The following is a 25,613-nucleotide window of genomic DNA, read 5'->3' on the forward strand; positions in this document are numbered from 1 at the left end:
AAAGGCGAGCCGTTTTCTCTGGTCGATTACAAATTTTGTGTAATTTGCCAGTTATGACTGAATTTTTTACTGTAAGTGTGCATGAAATTTTCAAAAGCTATCTTTGTGAGGTTAGTCTCCAGGACACCACTTACTGAGTACAACAGGAATCGAATATTGTCAATTAGTTGAGAGAACTGGAATGTTATAGTAGTAACAGGATTTCTACTGATTGATATCTAATCTTTCGAAGGTTTAACAAGGTAGGGGGCACGAGCATACAGAATGAGAAACTGCTGAAGATATTTGGCAGTGGAATTTCGATTAAAGGATGCAAGTTTATGGCAACAGGCCAGGATATCCGCGAACCATCACGGAATTCTTCAGTGCGGAATATAGCCTCGGCATTTTGGTATGGAACTACTACTAGCATCTAAAATTATTCACGTTACGCTACAGCAGCAGTTACAGAAAGCACTTCAGGAAGATGAATTTAACTAAGCTGAGATTTTGGTCAATCAGCACGCTTGACGCTGATGCCTGGAAGGTAATACTGATTAGAAATAAAGATCTTAAGTGAACATTGAAAAGTAATCACGTCTATGGAGATTTGGATACACTCTCTAAATCAAGAGAAACAGAGGTATCAAATGTTGCAGAAGAGATAAAACTAAGTGAAAATGATAAAGGTTTACTATACTTTGGGACGACCTTGAGGCAGAGCTATCCGAAATAAATAATGGAAAAGCAACAGATACATAATAAAGCTTATAAAGAAATGTGGGAAAGGGCAAGAAGCAACTTTTCTGGCCATGTAATTAAATACGTATAGTATAACAAGGGGAAGCAGAAAGATTTCTCGAAAACAATAATGACACTGAGAAATCGAATCCAGCAAAATATAAAGACTACATAGTCACTCATTAGTCTCATATCGCATGCAGCAAATTATGCCTCGAATATTGAACAGTAGGTTGTATGGAAAATCAAATGAAGTCAAGAAGGAAAAGCTTTGGTTTCTGAAGTGGGAAATGTTAACTGGAACGCTACAGGAGATTGGGTTGTAGGGAAGGAGAGAAAACTTACATGAAAGTAGAGAGAAATGATAGACGACAGAGTAACTGAAAGAGAAATTTGCCTCTCACCTATATTTAACTAGAAGACAGTGAAAACAAGTGTATAGGAAAGACGGTATTTCGATGAAAGTAGAAAGATTAATTGTATAAAATTTGCAGGTAATATGGGTCTTGTTATCGAATTTGAAATGAAATTTACCATGATGTTAGATATCTTAAGGAAACGCTGTGAAGAATGTGAGATAAAATAGATGTTATAAAGATAAAAGCAATTATGATGAAGTAAAGTTGAAGTTATTTGTATTAAGTACAGAAATAAGGGGTAGGAGCTTTTGGCACATAAAGAAACGAAGTACAAACGTGAAATAAAAGGAGGGATAGGAATTATAAAATAGGCATTTGGGAAGGAAAGTATATTTTGTGGGTCAATAAAGAGTCATCAAACACTTTGTAGGAGCATTTATTGTATTCACGAGGCAGAAACATGAACAAAGAAAATAGGATGAAATATGACTTATACGCTTTTAAAATATGGATGTGAAGAACAATTAAAATACCTGAGTCGATTGGAAAAGCAATGAGAAAATGCTGCAGTTAGTACGCGAGAAAAACAATAATTAACATAATTAAAAAGAGAAAGTAGTTGGGATATTGATTGAGGAGGAATTGTACCCTGAGAGAGAAGATACAAGATACGGCGGAAAGAAAAAGAGGAAAAGGAGAAAATTATACAGTTTATGGAAGCATTAAAAGGGAAAATTGCCACGTCAAGATGTTAGCTGACGTCTATAATGTATACAAGCTTATTAATTTTGAGGGAAATTATTTGCTAATTATGACAGAAAACCTATGTTAGTAATGATAATAGTTCTCACCACACTAATTAAGACAGGAACATTTTGGTTACATGGTGGGAACTTTTCTAAAACTAGAGAGGGAGAAGGAAACTCAACAACTCGACTCGTATAGCTGTGACAAAACGAAAATACGAGCCATGAAGGACAACTAACTAAACTACGCAATTATGAACAATTATTATTATTGTATTTTTTGTAATTATTTCTGATACCAGTCAATGATTTCTGGTATTTAATTCATAACTTTGATCTAAAATAATAACATACAATCCCCTATAATACAATTTCACTCTTCAAAATCGTACATTTCTTGTGACGGAGACAAATGGCCACATTGCTGACGTCCCCATTATTCCCCAACTCATTCCAATCAATCCATCAATTGTGTATTTCATAACTGCACTTTTCAAAAGCTAATTTTATAAAACTACTGTTCCCCCATAAATTAAAGTCAAGCACGATTTTATTAACTTTTCATATAAAATATTCACAATACGTTGCAGAATATACTATATATTCAAATATCCTTTCTAAAGGGAAAGGAAAACTTGACTACTCCGAAAACCAAACGCATGACCTATTTATTCTTTAACACAATGATAACCTTGAATGTTTCAACAATGATGAGTAAACTCTCTTCTTAAACTTCTTATTGATATTTCAGGCGTATATTTCGAACGCCCATCATCGAGATGTTTTAAGCTAAATTCTGACTATGTTGCTATTTCAGTGGCCACTAATTTTAAATTTAATCTATCACAGTTCTTCAGACGGTAACAAGAAAATGTATGGCAATATAATGTATCTATTTCCTATATACCTTGAAGTGTACACTATGAATCAATATGAAATTAAAACTTTATATTTCAAGTTAACGATACTCAGTTTCAGGAACCTCCGTTGAAATACATGTCTCCTTATCCAACCCTCGGCACCAGAAACTTCTAAGCATTTAAATGCAATTTAATCATGAGGAGTTTACGTTTCCATAACAATTCCGTGCCCAGTTTGGTAATTCATTTTTTTAAAAAAATGTACGAACATTATGTAAGACTTTTGTTGTCTTAAATACTATAATATTTTTTTCTATGTAAGTTCATTAGAAAAATTCAATAAAGTTACTACTTATGTACAGAATGATGTAATTATTTTCTTCAACCTTATACACACTATAAATTTTGATTCCTATGTAAAAAGCTTTGTATGTTAATTAGTTTATTCTTGTTATAAGATTGTTAATAATGTCCTCTTTACATTTTATCTAGATTTTCTTTTTTCTTTTTTTTTCCCTTATTAGTGAGATTGGGATTCTTAGCTCTGATGTAATAGGTTTTAAACAGGGTTGGCAAAAACCATGGTTTTTATTGAAAAAAAAACAACAAAAAACCCGTTTTTTTTGTTTAAATAATTTGCTCTATGTATTTATATCACAAATGGATAGAAATAAGTTTGTTTCGCTTTGGTGTTATTATGCAACCACCAGGTTATGCTGAAAGGGGTTACATAAGCTTAAAAGCAGAATCCAAACCGCTTCTCGGCTTATATCCGAGAGAAATTGTCCTCTATTTGGACTCGAAACCAGGACTAATTGGCCACAAATGCTATACGTCTGCCAACTCACTCACGAAGGACCCTGATAAAAAAATACCTTGTATTGATCTTTATATACTTGTTAATATAATTGTCAAGAGGCATTTCAGAAGGACAAAACCATAAACAGTTGCATAAATGAAACCATTATACAGAATTACACATGGACAATTTCAAAATACAGCACTGTACACAAGAACTAATTTAGTCCAAATTAGTTCACTACGACTTTTTATTAGTCCAAGTTAAAGAAATACGACGACTTAATTTGCATATCAGTAAGAAAAGGAATAAAGATATGAATTATTTGAGTCCACTTTGGCTCTGACCTATTTATACATAAATAGATACCAAAGATACTTTTGCTTTCCATAAAAGCCTCTCGTGGGGTTTGTATGACCTCCTCCCCCCAAAAAAGTACGGCATTTCAATGTATTTTGTCAATAGTAAACATGATTAAAACGAAACAATATGTAAATTTTTTCTTTGATTGCAGTTGCATATTAATAATAACAAACTATAAAAAAAATGACAAAAGAAATATTCATAAACTCATAAAAGAAATTGCTTGAGTAATGAATGGGGAATTTGGGTCTGCATAATATGAATAATACACGAGAGTGGAACGTGATAACCACAAATATGTATTCATCAAGATTTTACGAACACTTACACTTTTACCAACATTTTTCGTTTTTTGGTTTAAACCAGTTTTTTTTTTTTTAAACAGCTAGTTTAAACCAGCCAACCTTGGTTTCAAATACTTTATTTTTTTATTTATTTTTTTTTTTTAATTTGAGATGTGGCACGGTGTAACATAAAGATATCTCGAATTATATGTTTTGAATTTTGTAAATGTTTTGAAAGTCCAGAAGTCGCGTGTTTGTCATCTGTAGATTCATTAATGTGCTCTTTAACTCAACATATTCACATAACTTCTTTTTTTCTGACAATTTTTAATGATCTGGATACCAAACAAAGAAATAATGGAAAAAAATACCGGTATCCATTTTTTCTACTCTTATTACCAATTTTACTTAACTTTCTAGTTCTAATACCATTAAAATATTGTGTGCATAATCCTGCCATCTTCCCAATGTATTTTTATCGTATACATTAGGTGTATCAATTTTTGAAATACTATTTAATACATTGTATTTAGTACATCTAAGTGTCAAGTCATTAATATGAATGCTCTCAAAAACATTAATCCAAATATTGCTTTTACCTGCCAAAAATGAACCATTTTGTTATAGTTGTTATAGTACTATACAGTTTTTCTATCTTCGTGTATCTATTCACAATATTTTACAGGAAATGGATAAATTATTTCTACGTACCTGTAAACCAAACAGTGCAACCACGGAAGCCTCGTAGATGTCCAAGAACCTGCCCTCTCTTGTCTCGAGAAACATGGTGCTTTTGTTCTGTCACATTAGTAGCTACTTGCAGAGACTGTTAAAAAATATAAAACCAAAATTTCATTATCTGATTAACATATTATAATATTTATTACACTATGTATTGTACCAACAACGAATTTCAAAATTCATGCAATTCACATGCAGTATACATTAGAGTTCACAATTATATTATTAGTTCAATAAATATTCTTTTCTTTGGATAAAACATGTCCCACACAGAAAAAAGTTATAATTTAAAAAATATATCGAATTAGTTGAGCAATTCAACTTATTTAGATTATAATTCATTAGTAACGCCCCTTCAAAGCATTCAACTTTAAATAATAAAATAGTTCGTCAAACTAATTAGGTTGTCAGAGTCAAACATGCGTAAGCATTTCTTTCAATACATAATACACAAGAAATGCTACAAAACTGAAAAATTAGTACGTTTATAATGTACACCACTGTGTATGACACGCCGTCAACATTCCGAATCATCCTAACTTCGATGAGCTGAAAGCTTTGATTTAAATCGTTTATTATGGTGAGTTTGCTCACGGGATTTTTCAAGGTGACAACATGCTTCCAGTGTGCTTTAAACATTCCACTGGTTCTTGTTTGCTTGTTTTCAGCACCGACGCACTACAGTTTAACGTGAAGTTCGACGAATGTGATTTATATGAGGAATCAAACCCAGGTCTTCCGCCCAAAGGCTAAAACCTAGCAATTTAACTACTTCTACTAATCATTCTAACCATTAGCATTATTCTTATTACTGTACAAGTAGTATGTGCAAAACTGTTAGGAGAAATCAAACAACCTATATACTCTGCTACTTAACAGAGTATATTTTTACATAAATATACAGAACATAGTAATTTATTTCAGCAGAATGAACACTAGTAAATGCATTAGATTTAAAATCAACGCCATACCTTATAGCACTGACGTATTTTGTGGGCTACCGAGGCGGTAGTCTTACAATATTATAAAAGAAAGTTGCAAACAGATATAAACTAATTTACATAAATAAGTTTATTATTTTCTTTTAATGGTACAAGTTCCTCTAAATCTTTTGAAAACGTGAATAGTACTAAGATCCAGGTGTTATCAGCTTTATAAGCAGTCCGTGCCACTTTCTTATGAGATTTGCGACGTTGCAACGTTGTACAAACCTGGTGGTTATGTCAACAGGAAGAATCATATAACTAAGGCCCAGATTTGTATGTGAAAACATTTTCTTTCAAACACATACAAGCCCAAAACAAAGTTTATTATTCCAATTAGGAGTCTGCAACTGTAAATTACAAATTTTATTTCACATAAAAATACATATCTTCTGAAAAAAGTTATGTAAATAAATATTTTGGACATATTTGTAAAAAAAAAATACATATATTTAATAATTTTCCGTTATTTTATTCTAAATTTCACAAGGATTTTTTCTTTCTCTCGAAACAAATTAACACCGGAAGAAGAATAGGCCACATAAATCTATCCATCGTATTTACAACCACCTCCACCGGAAGAAGAATAGGCCACATAAATCTATCCATTATATTTACAACCAACCTCCCACCTGCAGAAACAACGTAGTCATAAATTCTGCCCAGTCAATGCTTCATCCATTGGAATTGTTCAAAATTAGTAAGCGACAGTGGCTTGAAATGTGACTTGGCTTTCATAAGTGCCAATTGCGGTTTCTTGACTAATTCTATAAAGAAACTAGAAACTACGGGAGATTTATTTAGTACTTCGGTTAAAGAAGTACAGTGCGTTGAAAGAAAGCTGAATGTTCTTTATGCTTCGAAAGCTGAAATCGTAAGAAAAAATTTATGGATTTGTTTTACAAAAACATTGGTTATAAAACCCTACGTAAAACATCTGAAGTATTGGAAGGCCAAAACACAAGCGAAGTTGATGCTGTGAATATTCGTGATATGCCTCTTTTCAAATAAGGCTAACACTGTGTGATGTAGAACGTTCCTTTTCTCAATATAAGACATTATCCAGTGACAGTAGGCAAGGCTTTACGATGAACAATTTGGAAAAGACGTTAGTTATTCACTGCAATTCTCATGGAATTTCGACATCTGATGAAAAGGAGTTATTGGTGAGTACCAGTATTTATTTTTCTTATGTAGGGCGTTTCCCCATACTTTACCTTGTTATTTTTTGTTAAATATTTTTTTTAATTTTTAGCACATAAAAAAATAAATATTTTACAGTTTTTTTTAGAACATAAAAATCCGGGCCCTACATATAACTAATACTTTGTATGTAATTACGTTTGTTTCGTCGTAACATTGTACAAATGGGCTCGCAGGCTACTGTAGTTGCCTTTGAACTTATCGGTTTCTACGGATGGAGCAACGGAGTAAATGGAAATTATATGAGAAATGACACAACCATATGGTAATATTATGGTGATATCTGGGAATCGACTGAGGAATGAATTGTTGTCACTCATACAGCATTCAATTTCTCTGGTAAGCGATGAGAACTGCCAGAGATTGCCAGGGAGTGATTATAGATTTCTTTTATAAGCCTACAACAATAACTGTGGGTTTAAGGTTAAGTAACAAATGGTCTCATTCCGTATCAGCCATCGCGAAATTTGCAGACCGCAACGTAAACTTTTTAAAGAATTTTGGTTGGTTGTTTGATCCAAGTTTGGCATCGCTCCCAGCAGCGAGGCTACATGAGATGTAGACCTACAGCTTAATATGGAATTCGAATCACATGAGCTCCCACCGAGTGACAAAGATGCATACGCTAATCACATAGCCACGAGAAAGTGTAGTGGTCGGCGACGACGTCAACTTTAATGTATACTGAAAATAATAATTTATATTATTTGAACTCAGGGATAAAAGTGAGAGTGAACGCGGGGGGACGTCGTCATCCCACTTCCAAAAAACATTTATGGCGTCCCTCTACTTCCTTAAAAAAAAAAAAAAAAAAAAAACTGGGCAAAGATAAGCACGGGAGACGGAGTGATGGAATGTGTCCGCCTATCTTTTCAAATCCACTTCTTCCACTACTTAACACACATTAAAACATATGTGGGGTGCAGTCGAAGCCATTTGGAGGACGCCCTCCCCTGCAGCATCGCCAATAGAGGTGTATGTGATTAAAGTTCCGGAGCAAATTGCAAAACGCAAAATTTGCGTTAGTGACGCCAAATCAGTGATACTTATTGATCAAAATCAGTGATTACAGTGATATTAATTACTGTGAATTTTGTGCTGTGTTTACAAACCCCTACCGAATGAGGCCCAAAATCTGAAAAAAAAATCAAAACTGGTTATTTTCTTTTCGATGGGAACAATGTTGCATGATACGTCAGTACGACAGACGGCTCTAGAGAGAAATCATATAGGTAAAAAATAGCATTTTATCGTTACAAACTACAAGTTAACTGCACAGCTGTATGATGAAACGTCAGCTACGGCGGAAGATCATAATGATCCGAAAACTAAAGCTCAAGCAAAACATTTCAACCACTATTTCTTCATTGTTACAACAACTACTACTGAACTCCTTTGTGGTTATGTGGATAGCGTACGTGCCTTTGGCGTGGGAGACATGGATTCAGTTCCCAGTGGGAGTTCATGTGGTTCGAATCCCATGTTAGGTTATAGATAGGTCTACGTTTCATATAGCCTCGCTGCTAAACGGGACGCTAACCTCAAATAACTCTACCCAAATCACACTACTTCTTCTTCTACTACCGGTACTACTACTACTACTACTACTAATAATAATAATAGTGTATTATCGAGGTCAAAGGTTCGATAATATTTGGACAGTAATATAGTTAAACAAAAATAAACAAAACTTAAAGTTTGATAGTTCATCATGATGTTGTACTATATCCCATTAACCAGGCTATATACGCTAGTGACAAAATGAAAAGTAAATACTTCAGTATCAGTTTCATCTCAATAGGTATCATGGTTATTGTTTACGTTTATGTTTACAACAGCTCAATAAAATTTGTTGAGTGCTACATACATCATCTTTTGATTTCTTTCGTGATACAACACTAATAACATCGTAGAATTTGGTGCATCATTTATTATTACATGCAACCACCCGATTGGAAATTATATGTTTACGAAATCCGATGATTGGTATAATCAAGAAGAGATTGACAGGGTTCTGGCACAGAAAAAACAGCGCTTGGGAAAGAAAACTAATTGAAAAGCATGACCTTCACACGATTACTTTCACTGAGAGTGGCCATTGCCTTTCAAATTACTACTTTTGCCACTGTTAATTTTGAATCGTGTTCCGAGTATCTCTATCGACTTACATACCGACATGCCGAATAATTAGATAAAACTATTCATCTATCTTCCATATTTATTAGGATTTCCTTCACAATTTATGCATAGAGATTCTAGTTTTCTTATACAAAACTGAAACATTAGAACATCAACGACCTTTGTTAATAACTGAAGCAAACATAACCAAGTTTTTATCATTCGACCTTACATTATCTGCCTGTTCAACAATGAATTTAATAAATTTTATCCGATTTTAATGAAACCTGACGTGTGCTTTCTTTCAAGCTTAATAAACAACCCGATCGCTTGGGAGTGAAATACATGCATAAAAAGCTAAAAGGATGTAAAAATCTATCTCAAATTTAAAGTATGTATCAAAATAACTGAAACAATTTTCTGTAAATATTATTTGATTTTGATGTACAGTGAAACCTGTCTATGTTGGCCACCATCGGTTCCATCGAAAAGTGGCCAAGTTAGACAGGTGGCCAAATTACAGAAAATAAGTGTGATTTGTGTATTTTTAGAATAGGATTTCTAGTATTACTTAATTGTAAAATTTTAATAAGCAGTGGCACGACAGCTACTTATAAATAATGTATATAGAGTAATCATAAAAATATACAGTACTAGAAAATATTACTATAGTATGCAAGGGCGCCGATTTCTCTGTAAATTTGGGGGGGGGCCATTCTGATGCAGAAGGTATATATATGAAGATTTTAAGACACATTGCACTCAAATTATACCAAATATTGTATACTCATAAATAAAATAGGGGGCCACATGAGCTTTGGGGGGCCCGGGCCCCCTCGGTCCCCCAGGGTCGGCGTCCTTGATAGTATGTTTAATATATGTGCATACCTTTCTCTTCCTGAAAACTAGTCTGGTACATTGGATTATTCGGATTGAAAAAACAGTAACACAAACAATCATGAAATATAAGTGTATGTACGCAGTTTATTCAAATTGATATTATAGCACACTGAGTTATTCAGATTGAAAACAAGAAAAGCTAAGTTATAAATTGAGAAATTCATATGCAATTTATATGACTTGTTTTCAGTTGTTACTGAATGGTGGTTCATTCTACACATATTTGCTTAATCCTTTTTGCCACATATGCACATTCTAATATTGTAGTTAACTACCTCTTGTTAATGAGCTAGAAGTGTTTCCCTCGGAGCAAAAGATGTTTTGAGAAAATCTTGAGGGAATTCATATCTCAAAAATTCCGCTATCTTTTGACAAGCAGACAGGTGCCAATAGTTGACAATTGAGATGGTTAGTTTTAACCTTGAGAATTTTCCGGAATTACTAAAGCTCCCCACTGATGAGAGGAGTTGATATAGCTAATGGTTTTACCAAAACAGACAGGGTAAACAATACGTACAACCATTTCCTGAAGTTCTGTACGTGCTTTTTCTTATTCACATCTTCCTTCACCACCCCTTTATGAGGGTAGTGTTCTGGCCGTTGACCTCCAAGAACAAATCGTAAAAACTCATGCTTCTTTGTGTCCAGTCACAAATACAGAACATCTGCCTCTCATATGGGAATTCGAAAGAGTTAAGGAAAATAACAAAACTGTATTTTTTGTGGCCAAGATACGCAGGTAAATTTATCATTATCATCATAGGGTAAACACTGCTTCAGTGCGGCCAACTTCCAAGATAGACACGTGGCCAACTTATAGAGTAGTAAGTAACGAATGTCTTATGGGAAATGCAGGCTCAAGACGAACTAGGCCAAGATAAGCAGGTGGCCAATTTAGAGAGGTGGCCAAGTTGACAGGTTTCACTGTATCATTTTCTTCCAGTTGAGGCACCAACTACTCATTAAGCATCTCCAGGTGAGAATGTCCATTAACATCCTAAAACCGACAGAAAACACCAATTAGGGGTACGTTTACATCCGGACCACGCTGTACAGTAAAGAAAGTTGCACTTTCGAAGAGAAAAACTGTCGTGAAAGAATCACTCGGGAAATTTCCGCAATTGAACGCACAAAGCATCGGAAGTGAATACTTCAACAATAAAATCATTTATTTTAAGCTGGAAAATATGTAATTTCATTTACGACATTTTGAAACACTAACTTTATAAAATATGAATTAATTATATCTTTGTGTTAAATTAATTTTCTGGCAAGAACTGTCTTGCAACAAGTGCTAGGGAAGTTCCTGTAATTGAACGCACAAAATATGGGAAGTGAACTTCTAAAAACATTTGGCGAATGTCACTGAGGCTTCTGGGATGATTCGATCTGCATTTGTTCATTCGTCCTTTAGATCATTAGATCATTTCACCTCCATCAGCTCTGACTCCCTTCCCACTTGGAGTCTATCCGCCCCGTTCTGTATCCGCCCATGGTGTACAACACATACTACAAGATACCACTTTCAGTCTTTCAAGTTTAAAGTTTCAGGGTACAAGCATGAACCACTCTAAATATCCTGTACATATTTTGGCAGCGATCCAACGTAATATTTCAAAATGGCGGCCATTTTTTTTTCAAAACAGCAGTGAATAGAAAATTGTTGCAAGTTGTGACAATAATATTCTTGAAATATAAATCATATTTTAACACTTTTACCCCAGAGACATTTAAATATTTCGAAAAAACCCAATTAAGCCCGAAAAAACAATTAAATCTGAAAATACCCGAAAAACCCATATGGGCTTAAGTGGGTTGGGCTTTTATTAAAAAAACGGGTTTTTCAAACTCTGGAGAAAACCCACGACACGGTTTGTCCACCACGAAGTTCACTTGGCGGGGGCTGGGACCGAACCCAGGACCCAAGCACCCGAGGTGAACGCTCTACCACTGAGCCACCGCGGCCTTAGGATCTGAAATCCGAGTAAAAATTTCTTCGATAATCGGTTTCGATATGGAACCAATGATGATCTACTAAATATGGAAACGACAGATTTATAGAAGATCAGATGATTAAAAAACAAAAATAAATAAATAAATAAAACTAAAATAAAATAAAAATCACGCAATATGAACAATGTGCCTAAAATGATATTACACTATACTATTCTGGCACATTTTAATTTTCTCATCAGACAAAATTTTAGGGGGAAGAAAGCCTGTTTCCAACACATTGAATTTATGGTTGTTCATGCAAGAGTTTTTCATATTGAATGCCATCTATCTACAACGCGTCTTACGTGGTAATTCCGTCAATACGTAATTAATACACAGATTCAAGTGCACCCGAAATTATGCACAACACTTATTGTCTGCCAATCTTGTTCTCTTCTACTGGCTCTTGTTTCACAACACTGACAGATCACAACCTATCATTTCCTGCTCGGAACCGTACAGATATAACATACTTCTTCCATTTAAATAAAATCAGCGAATGCCTGTAACCAACAAACCAGTTTTTGCTGTTAGTACTAAATAAAAAGAAATTCATTATAATCAAAATCACCTTGACCCATAATCTTCGCAGTTTCTATAGGAAATTGTCGTAAGCAATCGCTTTACAACTGTTTGTTTCCACAACAAAAAATAAATAAAAATAAAAAGTAAATGTGTCATTGCGTTTCAGAATATACGTGTAAAATTGTGGAACGAGTTGAGTATAGTTGAGTATCAGTAGTATTTTATGAATCCAACAGTCAGCTATAATATTTAATTCCCCATTTTAAAACAATAATTGAAAAAATCCGAAGTAGCAGGAATTTGATTCCCAGTATTTCTATTAGACTCAGAGACTGACATACCTTCCAAACCACTTAATTATTTAAACACCTAGGTTACTCTAGTTCTAAAACCTGAGTAAAATTTTCTTCGATAGCCAGTTTCGATATAGGACCATAGGGCCCATAATTATCTGATATACCTAGCGTGTTAGCAAATCTGGAAACGATAGATTTATAGAAGCTCAGATGATTAAAAAACAAAAATAGATAAAAATCATGTAATGTGAACAAACAAAAAAAAAAAATACAATATATCAAAAAGAATCAAATTTCAAAAAGGTAACATCTATAAAACAAATGAACATTGAACCGTAAAGTTAAATTTTAAAACACATGTGCATAATAAAGTTTTACTTACAATTATATTTTACTTAGAACTGTGTGGCTCTCTGGTTCGTCCAGATGGCGACTAAGTTAACGCTCTCCATTCCATTCTTCTGCGTTCTCCACTAACAAGTATGATACCATTAGAACTATGGAGTGTGATTAACAGTGATAATACAGTACTCAATCTCCTACTACTCAGGGTGTTCGGCGTTGGCACAAACAGTTTACCGAGATTGGTTGTTCGTATAAAGGGAAACACAGATTGATTCCGTGTTTCCAACGATGATGTTAAAAAGGATCAGTCAGATTTTTCTACAACTCAAACAAGTCTCTTTGTCGTGCCAGTAGAAAGCTAGTCATTCCTCCATATCACTGACGAATTTTGCGATGATTGTTCAAACTATACAGATTCAATTGGTATAAGCTCTCCGCGAAGACGTGGAAATTTTGAACTTCATTCTAAACATAAACAATGAGAGATTTTACTCACGCTTAGCGTTCAGTAATAAGTAATCTCACTGGAAAAGTTAAACAGCCACAACATGAGAATACGTGCAACAGAGCAGCTACATACAATAGTAGAGCATGAGAAAGACTTGAATGTGTATTGCACCGTTTTCCGAGAAAAGTTTAGGTTCGTATTTTCCTGTGGAAAACAGTGTTACAGGAATCTCGAACCTGCAAATACTGCAGAACTGAAGCACATAACTGCAGTAATTGCATTAACACTAGACATATTTACTTAAGTATGGAAAATGAATTAAATGAAATCCGTCAGTTTATTGTCCCATGATTATGACCTTGGGGCTAAGGGAGACGACGATTAAGGAAAAAGAATGATGACGGAAGAATTGGCGGAATGAAAATGTCCGAGGAAACGTGAGTACCCCAAGAAAACCTACGGACACGATGCTGTCCACAAACTTACTTGGTCGGGGATCGAACCAGGGACCCCATGCACCAGAGGTAAGCGCTCTACCATTGAGCCAACATGCCTCCAGGCTTAAGTATGGGAAGTCTGACTATAGTATGTCATGTGTAGAGACCGGATGTTAGGCAAAATGCCTATTCTTTAATATTAAAGATATGGTCAAAAATAACGTTTTAAAGTTTTTATAGGTTGTTATAGTTTCAATTTAAGCCAATTTTATTTTGCCTATTTTGCCTATTTGGCCCCTTCCTGCCTAAATAATTGCTTTAGTGCCTATGTTGCCTATTCTATGCATTTTCTTCGAAATAAGGCTTTAGTGGTAAAAATATATAATTTAGTATCTCAAGAAAGGATTCTGCCTCTTCGAAAAATAAGTGCTGTTTGTAGTAATAAGATGCAATAAAACTTTGGACTGCTATGTGTACTAATAAAGTGCTGTAAAACTTTAGACTGCTGTGTGTACTGATTATAATGTATAGAATTTGGACTGTGTTATATGTAGTGATAAAGTGCTGTATAGAATGTATTTACAAAATACACATGGAATACATGCCAACCTTCGTTTTTATATATACATTAAAAAATATTAACAAACAGGCATGTTTCTGTATTCTTTGAACAATACCTATGATTTGAATTTATTTTTTAATTGTATTGAGTATTTATCTTCGTTATTTCGAGTTACACTTTAGTGCCTATCTTACTGCCTATTTTTTAAATTTTAAGTGCCTATTTGCCTGCCTATTTTCTAGGTTTTTAATGCCTACACATCCGGTCTCTAGTCATGTGCTTTTAACGGTGGCATACTGAGTACTTGTAAAATTTGTGTAAGTAAAACTTTACATTCAGATGTCTTAAATTTACGGTTCTACGTTCATTTATCTTTAAAAAAAAGTTGGTCTTTTATAATTAATTATTTTTTTGTTACAACCTTCACTGGGAGTAGAAATGGACAATGAATGGTCAAGATTATCTGTTGTATAGTGATGTTGCTGGGTGGAAAAGACTTTTAAATGTGTGTACAAGTATCAAAGATTACAATAGGTTCGGGAGATCTTCAGTGAGTGCTGAGTTGATACCCGTTTCCTCATACTAGTTCCAAAGTAACAGAATGCAGTGCCCACAACAATAGTTGAATCTAGCCAATTAGAACGAAAATTTGTTCTCTCCTGGGTGGTAACAATGGATGACATGCAATGAATCCAGAATTTTAATTCTAAAGCCCCCCCCCCAAAAAAAATTAAAGCAATGAAAGCACTGTGATTCGCCACCACCAAGAAAAGCCAAGGTGTAAGTCTATGTTTGAAACTGACACTTTCTGCTTTTCAAGATTAACATGGTGTTAAATTTACATATTGTCTTACAAAAAAGCAAAACAAGAATGCTTTCCAAAGTTGAGTTGAGTTGATTTTGAGTTTAACGTCCCGTTCAGCAGCGAGGCTATATGAGACGTGGACCTACTGATTAACGTGGAATCCGAACCACATGAGCTCCCGCCGGGAATCGAACCCGGGTCTTCCACGCCAAAGGCGCGTACGCTAACCGCTTAGCCACGAAGGAGCTCTGCTTTCCAAAGTTGTGTTCATATTTCATGATAATACACCTGCCCACGTATCATTCCGTATTACCCTCAAGAAAGCATGTCAAAATGACAGTATTATTTTACCTTATTAAGGACTGCAGTGGCTCACTGTTAAAGTGCTCATCACAGAACAGATACTTTCGACTCGTGTCTCGCACAATTTCAAGTCTGAGTGTGGCAATCCTGTCGCGTGGCGAATCTCGCTTCAATTCAATATTTATTTATTTTTTCTAAGAGTGATCTGGTGAGTAAATATTGTGTATTTAAAAGAAGCAAGTGAATCGAGTTTTATTTTACGAGCTCGGCACGTTACAGTTAGTTGAATACCGGGTTTACAGATTTATTTATACAGGGTGCGGCACGTAAAACCGGCCCGTCGTAATATTCTGGTATATTGTGTTTTTGGCAACACTTAAATAATCTACCTTCCTACCAAGAGATGGCGGGTCGAGGTCGGGTCGACTTACGTGACCTGCACCAGTCACGTGCAGCCGCAGCAGTGAAACTTGTCGAAACCAGTTGAGAAAAAGGCCTCGTTGTGTAAAGCCGGGTGTGTCAGTGCCGGGTGAGCCTGGCCTCCTCGGTCACCAGACTTGTTCACGTGTGACTTTTACTTATGGGGACTGTTAAAGGGAAGAGTATACGAAACAAATCCACACACAATTGAAGAACTCAAGACCAGGATCCAGGATGTCACCAATAGCATTACAGCACAAGAACTGACAAGGGTATATATGAATCTCCTCAATCGTGCTCACATGTGTGTTGAAGTGGGCGGAAGACACTTTCAGCACCTACTGTGAAGGTGAGTAGTCATATTCAATACATTACATTTCATTTATGTGTTGTAGTTAATCATATTCAATACATTACATTTCATTTATGTGTTGTAGTTAATCATATTCAATACATTACATTTCATTTTATGTGTTCACTTTACGGGCCGGTTTTACGTGCCGCACCCTGTATATTTAGTGATCAGCGCAAGAGTTATGGTCTTGCAGTTTTTTGCAAGTCTTGCATGCAAGACCAAGACCATACCTGCAAGACCAAGACCAAGACTCTTGCGCAAGAGCCTTGCACAAGTAGCGGCACTACTTGATTTTTTTTTATATATAGAATGTAAAAACGAAGGAGATAGATTTCTTGGCTTCACTAAAAATGCTGCTGGAGTGGATGTGTTCCCAGTAGTTTACGCAAGCCGTGTGAGTCGATCTGCCCCTGTAGCATATAGCTACAGTATGTCGTTTTCTGAATTGGTTGTTCGCGTTTTCTGTAGATATTACTTTTTTTCAAGCCACACAAGTGTCATCTTGCGCCATGTGAGCTTTTTTGGTGGACAAAGACTGTGTACGTGGATTTTCTCGGCGTTTTTCCGTTTCCTCCTACTTTCTTCATTCCACCATTTCAATTATTTCTCATCATTACCTTCACCCTTAGCCTTGGTGAATAATCTTGGGACGTTAAACTAGATACTTGATTTCATTTCAAAGCATATTAGTGGTGTTCTTCTTCCAAAACTAAAGAGAAATGTAGTAATGAATATCGGTAATTCCGTACACCATAGGTTTCGATTACATGGATATGGCCTTGGCTCTGAGACTCAAGCATCCGTTGGAAATTTTTAATGTGTGATCATAAAATTAATATCACAATAACATTTTCATGACATTGGCAAAAACTTAGTGCATATGACCGCAAGTTCGATTTCATGGGAGAATGCTTATATGTTGAATAATTGTTTATTAATGTAACTTTTAGCCTCCTTAGGTATACGACACATCGAGGATTGAGCGATACACTACAACATTATAAAGTTGAAAGTGATTATTTTTGTGACTCCTAATCTCTTGAACCACCCGACCGATCTCGATCAAATATTCAACATAGATGTGGTTTGGGCCTGGAAGTATTTTCATTTCATAAATTAAATGAAATGAAATCTTTGAGTTTTACGTCCCACGATTATGGCGGTTAGGCTAAACGAGACGGTGATGATGAGTAATGAATGAAGAAAGTGGGAGGAAACGGGAGAACCCCGAGGAAACCCACGCACACGGTGTTCGTCCACCACAAAGTTCACTTGGCGGGGGCTGGGATCGAACCCAGGACCTCAAGCACGAAAGGTGAACGCTCTACCACAGAGCCACCGCGGCCCCCTTTCATTGTTTCACTTTGACGGTAAAACTTAGAGGAGGGGAGAAGGGGGAGTTATAAAATAATAAATAACACTTAAAAACTCTTGAACCAAACGACCAATCTCGATCAAATTTTTAACATTGATGAGGTTCAACCCTGGAATGTTATCTGTCAGTTCACTTTGATGGAGCAACGTAACGGAAGAGGAGGAGGGGGAGATGTACAAAAATCAATATAAATAAAAATAAAAGTGACTAAGTTTGGACTTAATAACTCTTGAACCGATCTCAATCATGTCTTTAAAACGTATGAGGTTCAGTCCTGGAAAGTTTTTTAGAGTTTCAGTTTGATGGTAGAACCTAGGGGAGGAGAAGGGGAGGGGAAAGTATATATAAAATAAATAAAACAACTTTTGAAACACCCGACCAATCTTGATCAAATTTTCAACATAGATGAAGTTCAGTTCTGGAGCGATTTTTATTATTTTACTTTGGCGGTGCAAAGTAGGGAGGGGGAAAGGGAGATATATGTAATATATATAAAAGTGATTGTCTTTATGACTTCATCACTCTTGAACCAGCCGAATGATCTCAATCAAATTTTCTACATAGATGAGGTTCGGACTTGGGGTGATTTTTATCAAATCACTTTGACGGTAGAAGTTAGGGAGGGGGAGGGGATGGAAAATGTTCAAAAATAAATAAAATTTAATAACTCTTGAACAACCTGACCGAACTCGATCTTATTTTCAACATAGATGAGCATCGGACCTGAGATGCTTTGTCATATCACTTTGACGGTGCAGTTTAAGGGAGGAAGAGAGAAAATATATTTAAAAATAATAAAAAATGACCGATATTAAAATGGAATATATAGTTTTGGGGTCGCTGAGATATATAAACAGTGACACTTCCGATGCTGTTTAAATCCAAATTCAGCCCCGTAGCTTGGCGGAGGGAAGGGAAGAGAGACAAAAATGATCGAAAATGACTAATATTGGTGTCGAATCCATAGTTTTCGATGTCACTGAGTTGAATACTGACACTTCCGATACGGTTTACAACCAAATTCAACCTCGTAACTTGGGGGAGAAGGAGATACATAATAATGATCAAAAATGACCAAATATTAGTGTCGAATCCTTAGTTTTCGGCGTCGCTAAGGTGAACAGTGATACTTCCGATCCCGTTTAAATGCAAATTCAGCACCGCAATTTGGGGGAGGAATAAGATATATAAAAGTTATCAAAAATGACCATTATCAATGTCGAACTAATGGTTTTCGAGGTCACTGCGATGAACAATGACACTTCCGATGCCGTGAATCGCAACATGGGAGAGGAAGAGCTATATAAGTTTATTGAAAATGACCGATATTAGTACCGAATCCATAGTTTTCGGGGTCTCTGAGACGAAGAGTGACACTTCTGATGCCGTTTAAATTCAAATTCAGCCCTGCAACTTGAGGAGGAGGAGGGGAGAGAAATATAAAAATAATCGAAAATCGCCGATATCAGAGAGCGCTTTACTAATAATTCTTAGTAAAAAGTGACTGACTAACGAAATATATATATATATATAGTAAAACCTGTGAACTTGGCCACCTCTCTAAGTTGGCCACCTGTCTATCTTGGAAGTTGGCCGGATTGAAGCAATGTTTACCCTATGATGATAATGATAAATTTGCCTGCGTACCTTGGCCACGCAAAATACCGTTTTGTTATTTTTCTTTAGTCTTTCGATTCCCACACAAGAGGCAGATACTCTGTATTTGTAACTGGAGACAAAGAAGCACGGATCTCCACGATTTCTTCTTGGAGGTCAGTGGCCAGAACACTACCGTGATAAAGGGATAGTGAAGGAAGATGTGAATAAGAAAAAAGCACGTACAGGAATTCAGGAAATGGTTGTACGTATCTTTTTACACTGTCTGTTTTGGTAAAACCATTAGCTATATCGACTCCTTTCATCAGTGGGGATCTCAATTGTCAACTACTGGCACTTGACAGTTTGTCGAAAGTAGCGTAGTTTTTAAGATATGAATTCCCTTAAGATTTTCTCAAAATATAATTTGTTCCGTGGAAAGGACTTGTAGCTCATTAACAAGAGGTAGTTAACTACAAAATTAGAATGTTCATATGTGCCAAAAAGAATAAAAGAAATACGTTTAGAATGAACCGCCATGAATAAATTTGTATAATAACTGATTTGCTATTTTTTTCGAAAAGTATCTACAGAAAATATTTATTACTTCGAAAAAAAATCATATAAACTGCACATAAATTGCTCAATTTATAATTCTGCTTTTCTTGCTTTCAATCTGAATAATACTGTGCTACAATATCAATTTCAATAAACTGCCTACATATGTTTCTATTTTATGGTTGTTTGTGTTATTGTGTTTTCAATCCGAATAACTCAGTGTACCAGACTAGTTTTCAGGAAGATAAAAGTACATATATTAAGCATACTGTAGTAATTTTTCTAGTACTGTATATTGTTATGATTATTCTATATACATTATTTAAAAGTAGCTTTCGTGCCATTGCTTATTAATTTTTTTTTCAAGTAATACTAGAAATCCTATTCTAAAAATACATCAATCTCACTTATTCTCTGTAAGTTGGCCACCTGTTTAAGTTGGACACTTTTCAATGGAACCGATGGTGGCCAACATAGACAGGTTTCACTATATATTAGTTTAACCCAACGAAGTGGGTACTTGATGCTAGTAATCCATATTCATAAGTAAGACTTCAAATAACTTGGAGTTTGATGCCGTTATTTTGTAACTCTAATACAGGTGAAAAGTATTTGTATAAATTGAGTTTACACAAAAGACACAGACAGTTGAGTCGTTTTCAGTTTTCACTCAAATTATTCTAAAATATTAAGAGGTTTAACAATAATAATTATTATTTTAATTTTCCCTCTCTTTTTTTGGTCAATATTGCTAAACATATGATCATCATCATAATAGCTATTCTGCCATTATTGACAGGTTACTTGCTGTAACTGAGAAGGTTCGACGTTCTGTGGTCCTCAGCTAGTCTCTTCGTCTTGACTAGCAATTTTGTTTTAATACCTTTCTTCAACTAGTCTCCTTCGTTTCCTCCCTCTCATTCCTTACACAATACCCTCTAGTACGTCCCTTATAATACAGTTCCTCCTCAGCCAATATCCTAACAAGTTCCTCTTCCTCTTCAGCCAATATCCTAACCAGTTCCTCTTCCTCTTCATAACAATATCTAAAATTCTTTTTTTCTCTACTGCTAATATTTCTAACACCTTCTCTTTCGTTTTCCGTTCAACGCCCCTAATTCTCTCCTTTTTTTCTCCATGCTCATGTTTCGAAAGCCTGCAATTTTTTTCATCGCTTTTGCGTAATGTCAATGTTTCTGCTCCATAGAGTACATATCATAGGTGTCCAAACTCGCGAGTCCGACGCTCGTGAGCTCGGCACTCACGCTCAACCGGGCTCGGGCTCAATAATTGAGCGCGAGCCCGAGTGAGCCCGAGCCCACTTGAGATTAGTGAGCGCGAACTCCAGTGAGCGCGAACCCAATCGAGAGAAGTGAGTGCGAGCCCGAGTGATCGCGAGCCCAGTTAAGAGAAATGAGCGCGAGTGCGAATGAGCGCGAGCCCAGTTCAGAGAAGTGATCGCGAGCCCGAGTGAGCGCGAGTCCAGTTGGGAGAAGTGAGTGCGAGCGCGAGTGAGTGCGAGCCCAATCGAGAGAGATGAGCGCGAGCCCGAGTGAGTGCGAGCCCAGATAAGGTTAGTGAGTGCGAGCGCGAGTGAGCGCGAGCCCAGTTGGGAGAAGTGATTGCGAGCGCTAGTGATCGCGAGACCAGTTGAGAATGGTGAGCGCGAGTGAGTGCGAGCCCAGTCCACAGAGATGAGCGCGAGCCCGAGTGAGTGTGGAGCTCAGTTGAGTGCGAGCCCGCGCTCACTTCACACTCACGTGGACTAATTTGCTTTAGAGTCAAAAAATAGGAAATTCATTCCATGTGCAGAATTGTAAAGGAAGAATTAAACAACTTTACAAAATGAAAAATCACATTCTTGAGGTCTGAGCTGTCATTTTATTGTCCAGAGGACTTCAAACACCTTTCGATAGAGAACCGACTTTTTCATGGCTATTATGAGAGGATGGTATTTGAGGCAGGTATTTGTTTTTGTTGTTTTAGTAACAACTTCCATGACCCAAGCTTTGTGTGTGTGTGTGTGTGCGTGTGTGTGCGTGCGCGCGCGCGCGCGCGAGATCATAGAATAAGGAAACTACTTGACCTTGCGAAGTAGGAAATTTATTTACTAACTACTAATGAAGCTGTGCGTTCATAGGAAAGTCGAGCGAAATAATTATGTATTATTTAATTATAGTTTCTTTAAATCCCAATAAACAAGAGTAGCTCTTAAGAGTGTTGATAACTTGCATCATAATGGTTATTCAGCCCATTAATTTATATGAGGAAACAAAGAATTTTAGCCAGTTAATTTTCCTGACAACTTCTTGAGATCTTTAAATGCATTCTATGCGAAATTTAACCACTGTATTATGTAATTTTAATATATATAAATAAAAACTAAAACAATATTACATTGAATATCTTTAAATCAAGGGACCCTTAAATAGGCCAGAAGAAGAAATTAGTAAAATTGAATGAGTAAAATCTTGAAGTCGAAGTTGAATTTCAGTTTAGCGTCCCTTTCAGCAGCGAGGCTAAGTGAGACGTGGACCTACTGATTAACGTGGAATCCGAACAACATGAGCTCCCGCCTGAGTAAAATCTCGTCTACTTAAAAGAAAAATACTTCCTCATATAAGTCAATGGGCTATTAAAAAAAAGAAAGATAACAATTCATCCAAAAAAAAATTAAAACACACACACACACCTCCTTTCATTATTCTTTTTTCGAAAGCTACCCTGAAACGATGGCGGGTCGTTTGTTGCAACCAGAGTTAAAAGTGAAGGAAAATACGGGGGACGTCATCTCCCACTTCCAAAAACATCTATGGCGTCCCTCCACTTCCTAAAAAATATAGTGGAAAAAGATAGGCACAAGGGATGACATGACGCCATGCGTTCCCCAACCTTTTCAGATCAATTTTTACCCCTGGTTACAACTCGATTTTGATGTTGTTTGACAATATTTTCATTGCGGATTTATCAAAACTTATTACAGTGAAGATTAGCACATACCTGACGAAATATCTAAGGGTTGCCAGGTACTTATTCATATTTATTCACTGTGAATAAGTGGTAAGTATTCTCACCTTCCAGCTTTGTGGTGGGCAAACGCCGTGTGCGTGGGTTTTCTCGGGGTTCTCCCGTTTCCTCTCACTTTCATCCTTCCACCATTTCATTCATTACTCACCATCACAGTCTCCTTTAGCCTAACCGGCATAACCGTGGGACGTAAAACTCAAAGATTTCATTTCATTTTCTCACCTTCCAGACGAGCGAGATCTCATATAACCTCACTAATGAAAAAGAATATTAAGAAACCAACAAAGACAAAACATTCTAAATTTCACGATAGCTTCGTAAATTGAAGTAATAATATTATTTCCTCTTTTAACGCAGTTCTTAATATTACCTTATTTTATATAAGTTCTATTTTTCCGTTATGTTACGCCATTAAAGAACCGGCTTTTAATATACATAAGAAAATATACAGATGAATTGAAAACTAGAACCACAATACGCTTACTATTTTCGAAAGTATTACACATAACTTCTTGACTCAAACTGATGTTATGACGTAAATTTCATTCATAAACATCTTTATTGAGCTTTCATTAACTTCTAATTTTCTTTGGTGTTGTTTTAACAAAATACAGGCTATAATCAACGCATACTTTCAAATTTTCAGTTTTAATACTCTTAAACTTGGCCTAAATTAAGAAATATTCATATTTAATGTATTTTAGCAGGACAATATGCTTTTAAATACATAATTAAAAGTAGTGGTTGCTCCTGAAGGAAGTCACAAAGTTAAAAGATTAAAGTTTTCTTGCTTCAAAGTAAGGGAAAAAGTAATCTAATGGACTTAGAAGATGCAGGCCCGAATGCGAACACTATTGTGAGACTACCGGTTCCAGAAAAACAAGTAAAGAAATCGCATTAAGACTATATCATCCTGGTATTCATTGAGGTGTCATATCACTTAATAGGCCTATTTTTTCATCAGAAGTTGCAAACGTAAAGAAATAAAGAAACTACTGCAGAATTAACTTTAGAAAATATTTCTTGTTTGTTAATACAAACTATTCACTCACACAAATTCTAGATACAGGCCAACAGGCTATACGCTCCCTTGTTTATGTTCGTGGATGTACATGCAGTGTTGAATTCAGACATTTTCACCCGGGGGGGGGGGAGCGTTGTTTTTCTGTATTTTTGCAAGAAAGCAGCATATTTAACAATTCCATTCACATACACATCTTACCTAATATTGAGACTAATTGCTGATAAATATTCAATGTGAAATTATAATTAAAAAAAAAAATCGTTTGATTTCATCTAAAGCACTAAATAAAGACTGGCAAAAATATTTTACACTAAACTTTAACTGCTATTTACAGTAGTTATTTTTGTTATTATTTCCTATATTCAGTAGTTACTGTTTGTTACTAATGTAGAAGTTTTTTAAAAGATTTAAATTAACTCAAATATTTAATATACAAACACACACAGAAATATCTTAACAAAAAGTTATCATTCTTTCTCACATTTCTGATTCTAAATCAAGCATATTAGCCTTGGTTTCTTCACTGCATACACATCAATAGTTTAGTTTACGAAATCTTCAGTAGGATTAGTGCCGTGTCGTGGAAAATCAGCGCTTGGCGCGAGAGTATACGACGGCACCCCCGTATATATGAGTGAGGTCGACAGACCAGCCGCGAAAAGTAAGAAAATTTTAAAAAAGTAAACCATGCTTTTCCTTGATTTTGAGCACTTTTCATTACTTTTTTCCTTTCATTTTATATAATATGTGCACATGTGTTTTATTCCTCTGTTTTTCTTTATTTCTTTTCTTTTTCCCTCCCGAATTTTGCACCCCTTACTTCGGCGCCCGGGGCCGTCGCCCCGCTTGCCCCTCCCCCATGGCACGGCTCTGAGCAGGATCTTCATCACCTTCAATAGTAATCTTTCACTTATATACTACTATCATATTGATAAATTCTATATAAGTCTGTAATCCAGGAGGGATAACTGTTCCTCCCTGATCCCTCTAAATGACGCCCTCTGAATCTCTCCCTTTAACTGAATTATTTTTAATTAAAGAAAGGGGTGTTTACTTTAACAATCGTAAAACGCATTTACGTCTGTTACTTCCGATGCGAGAAATGGGATTTAGGTGCCCTATTTCAAATAATGCAAGAACTGTACATTTTCAAGAACTGAAGTCTGTTGACATCAGAGATCATATGGAATGATCGAAAGATCCCTATCTTTCCTTTCCTATCTCAACCTGTGCTAGTGCTACTTACTAATATACAATATAGGGCGAGAGTATAGTGCCTACTCGGACTGACTTCATCGAGGGAGTCGAGGGAGTAAAAATATTCACTCTAGGGAGTCGAGGGAGTAAAAATTTTCACTCGAGGGAGTAAAAATATTCACTCAAAGGAGTCCAGGGAGTAAAAATATTCACTCGAGGGAGTCGAGGGAGTAAAAATATACACTCGAGGGAGTAAAAATTTTCACTCG

General features: G+C 35.8%; 1 protein-coding gene across 5 annotated transcripts in view; it reads right to left on the reverse strand.

The window, feature by feature from the left end:
* The window catches only part of Papss (3'-phosphoadenosine 5'-phosphosulfate synthase), a 202,423-nt gene that overhangs the window by 30,725 nt on the left and 146,085 nt on the right, over positions 1 to 25,613 (reverse strand). For all 5 annotated transcript variants that reach the window (XM_081728857.1, XM_081728854.1, XM_081728852.1 and 2 more), the window contains one exon: positions 4,843 to 4,957. In XM_081728857.1, coding sequence (XP_081584983.1) covers positions 4,843 to 4,957 — 115 coding nt within the window. The remainder of the gene's footprint in view (positions 1 to 4,842; positions 4,958 to 25,613) is intronic.

The sequence above is a fragment of the Thermobia domestica genome, chromosome 10 (assembly GCF_964235325.1).
Source record: "Thermobia domestica chromosome 10, izTheDome1.hap1.1, whole genome shotgun sequence".
Taxonomy (NCBI): Eukaryota; Metazoa; Arthropoda; class Insecta; order Zygentoma; family Lepismatidae; genus Thermobia; species Thermobia domestica.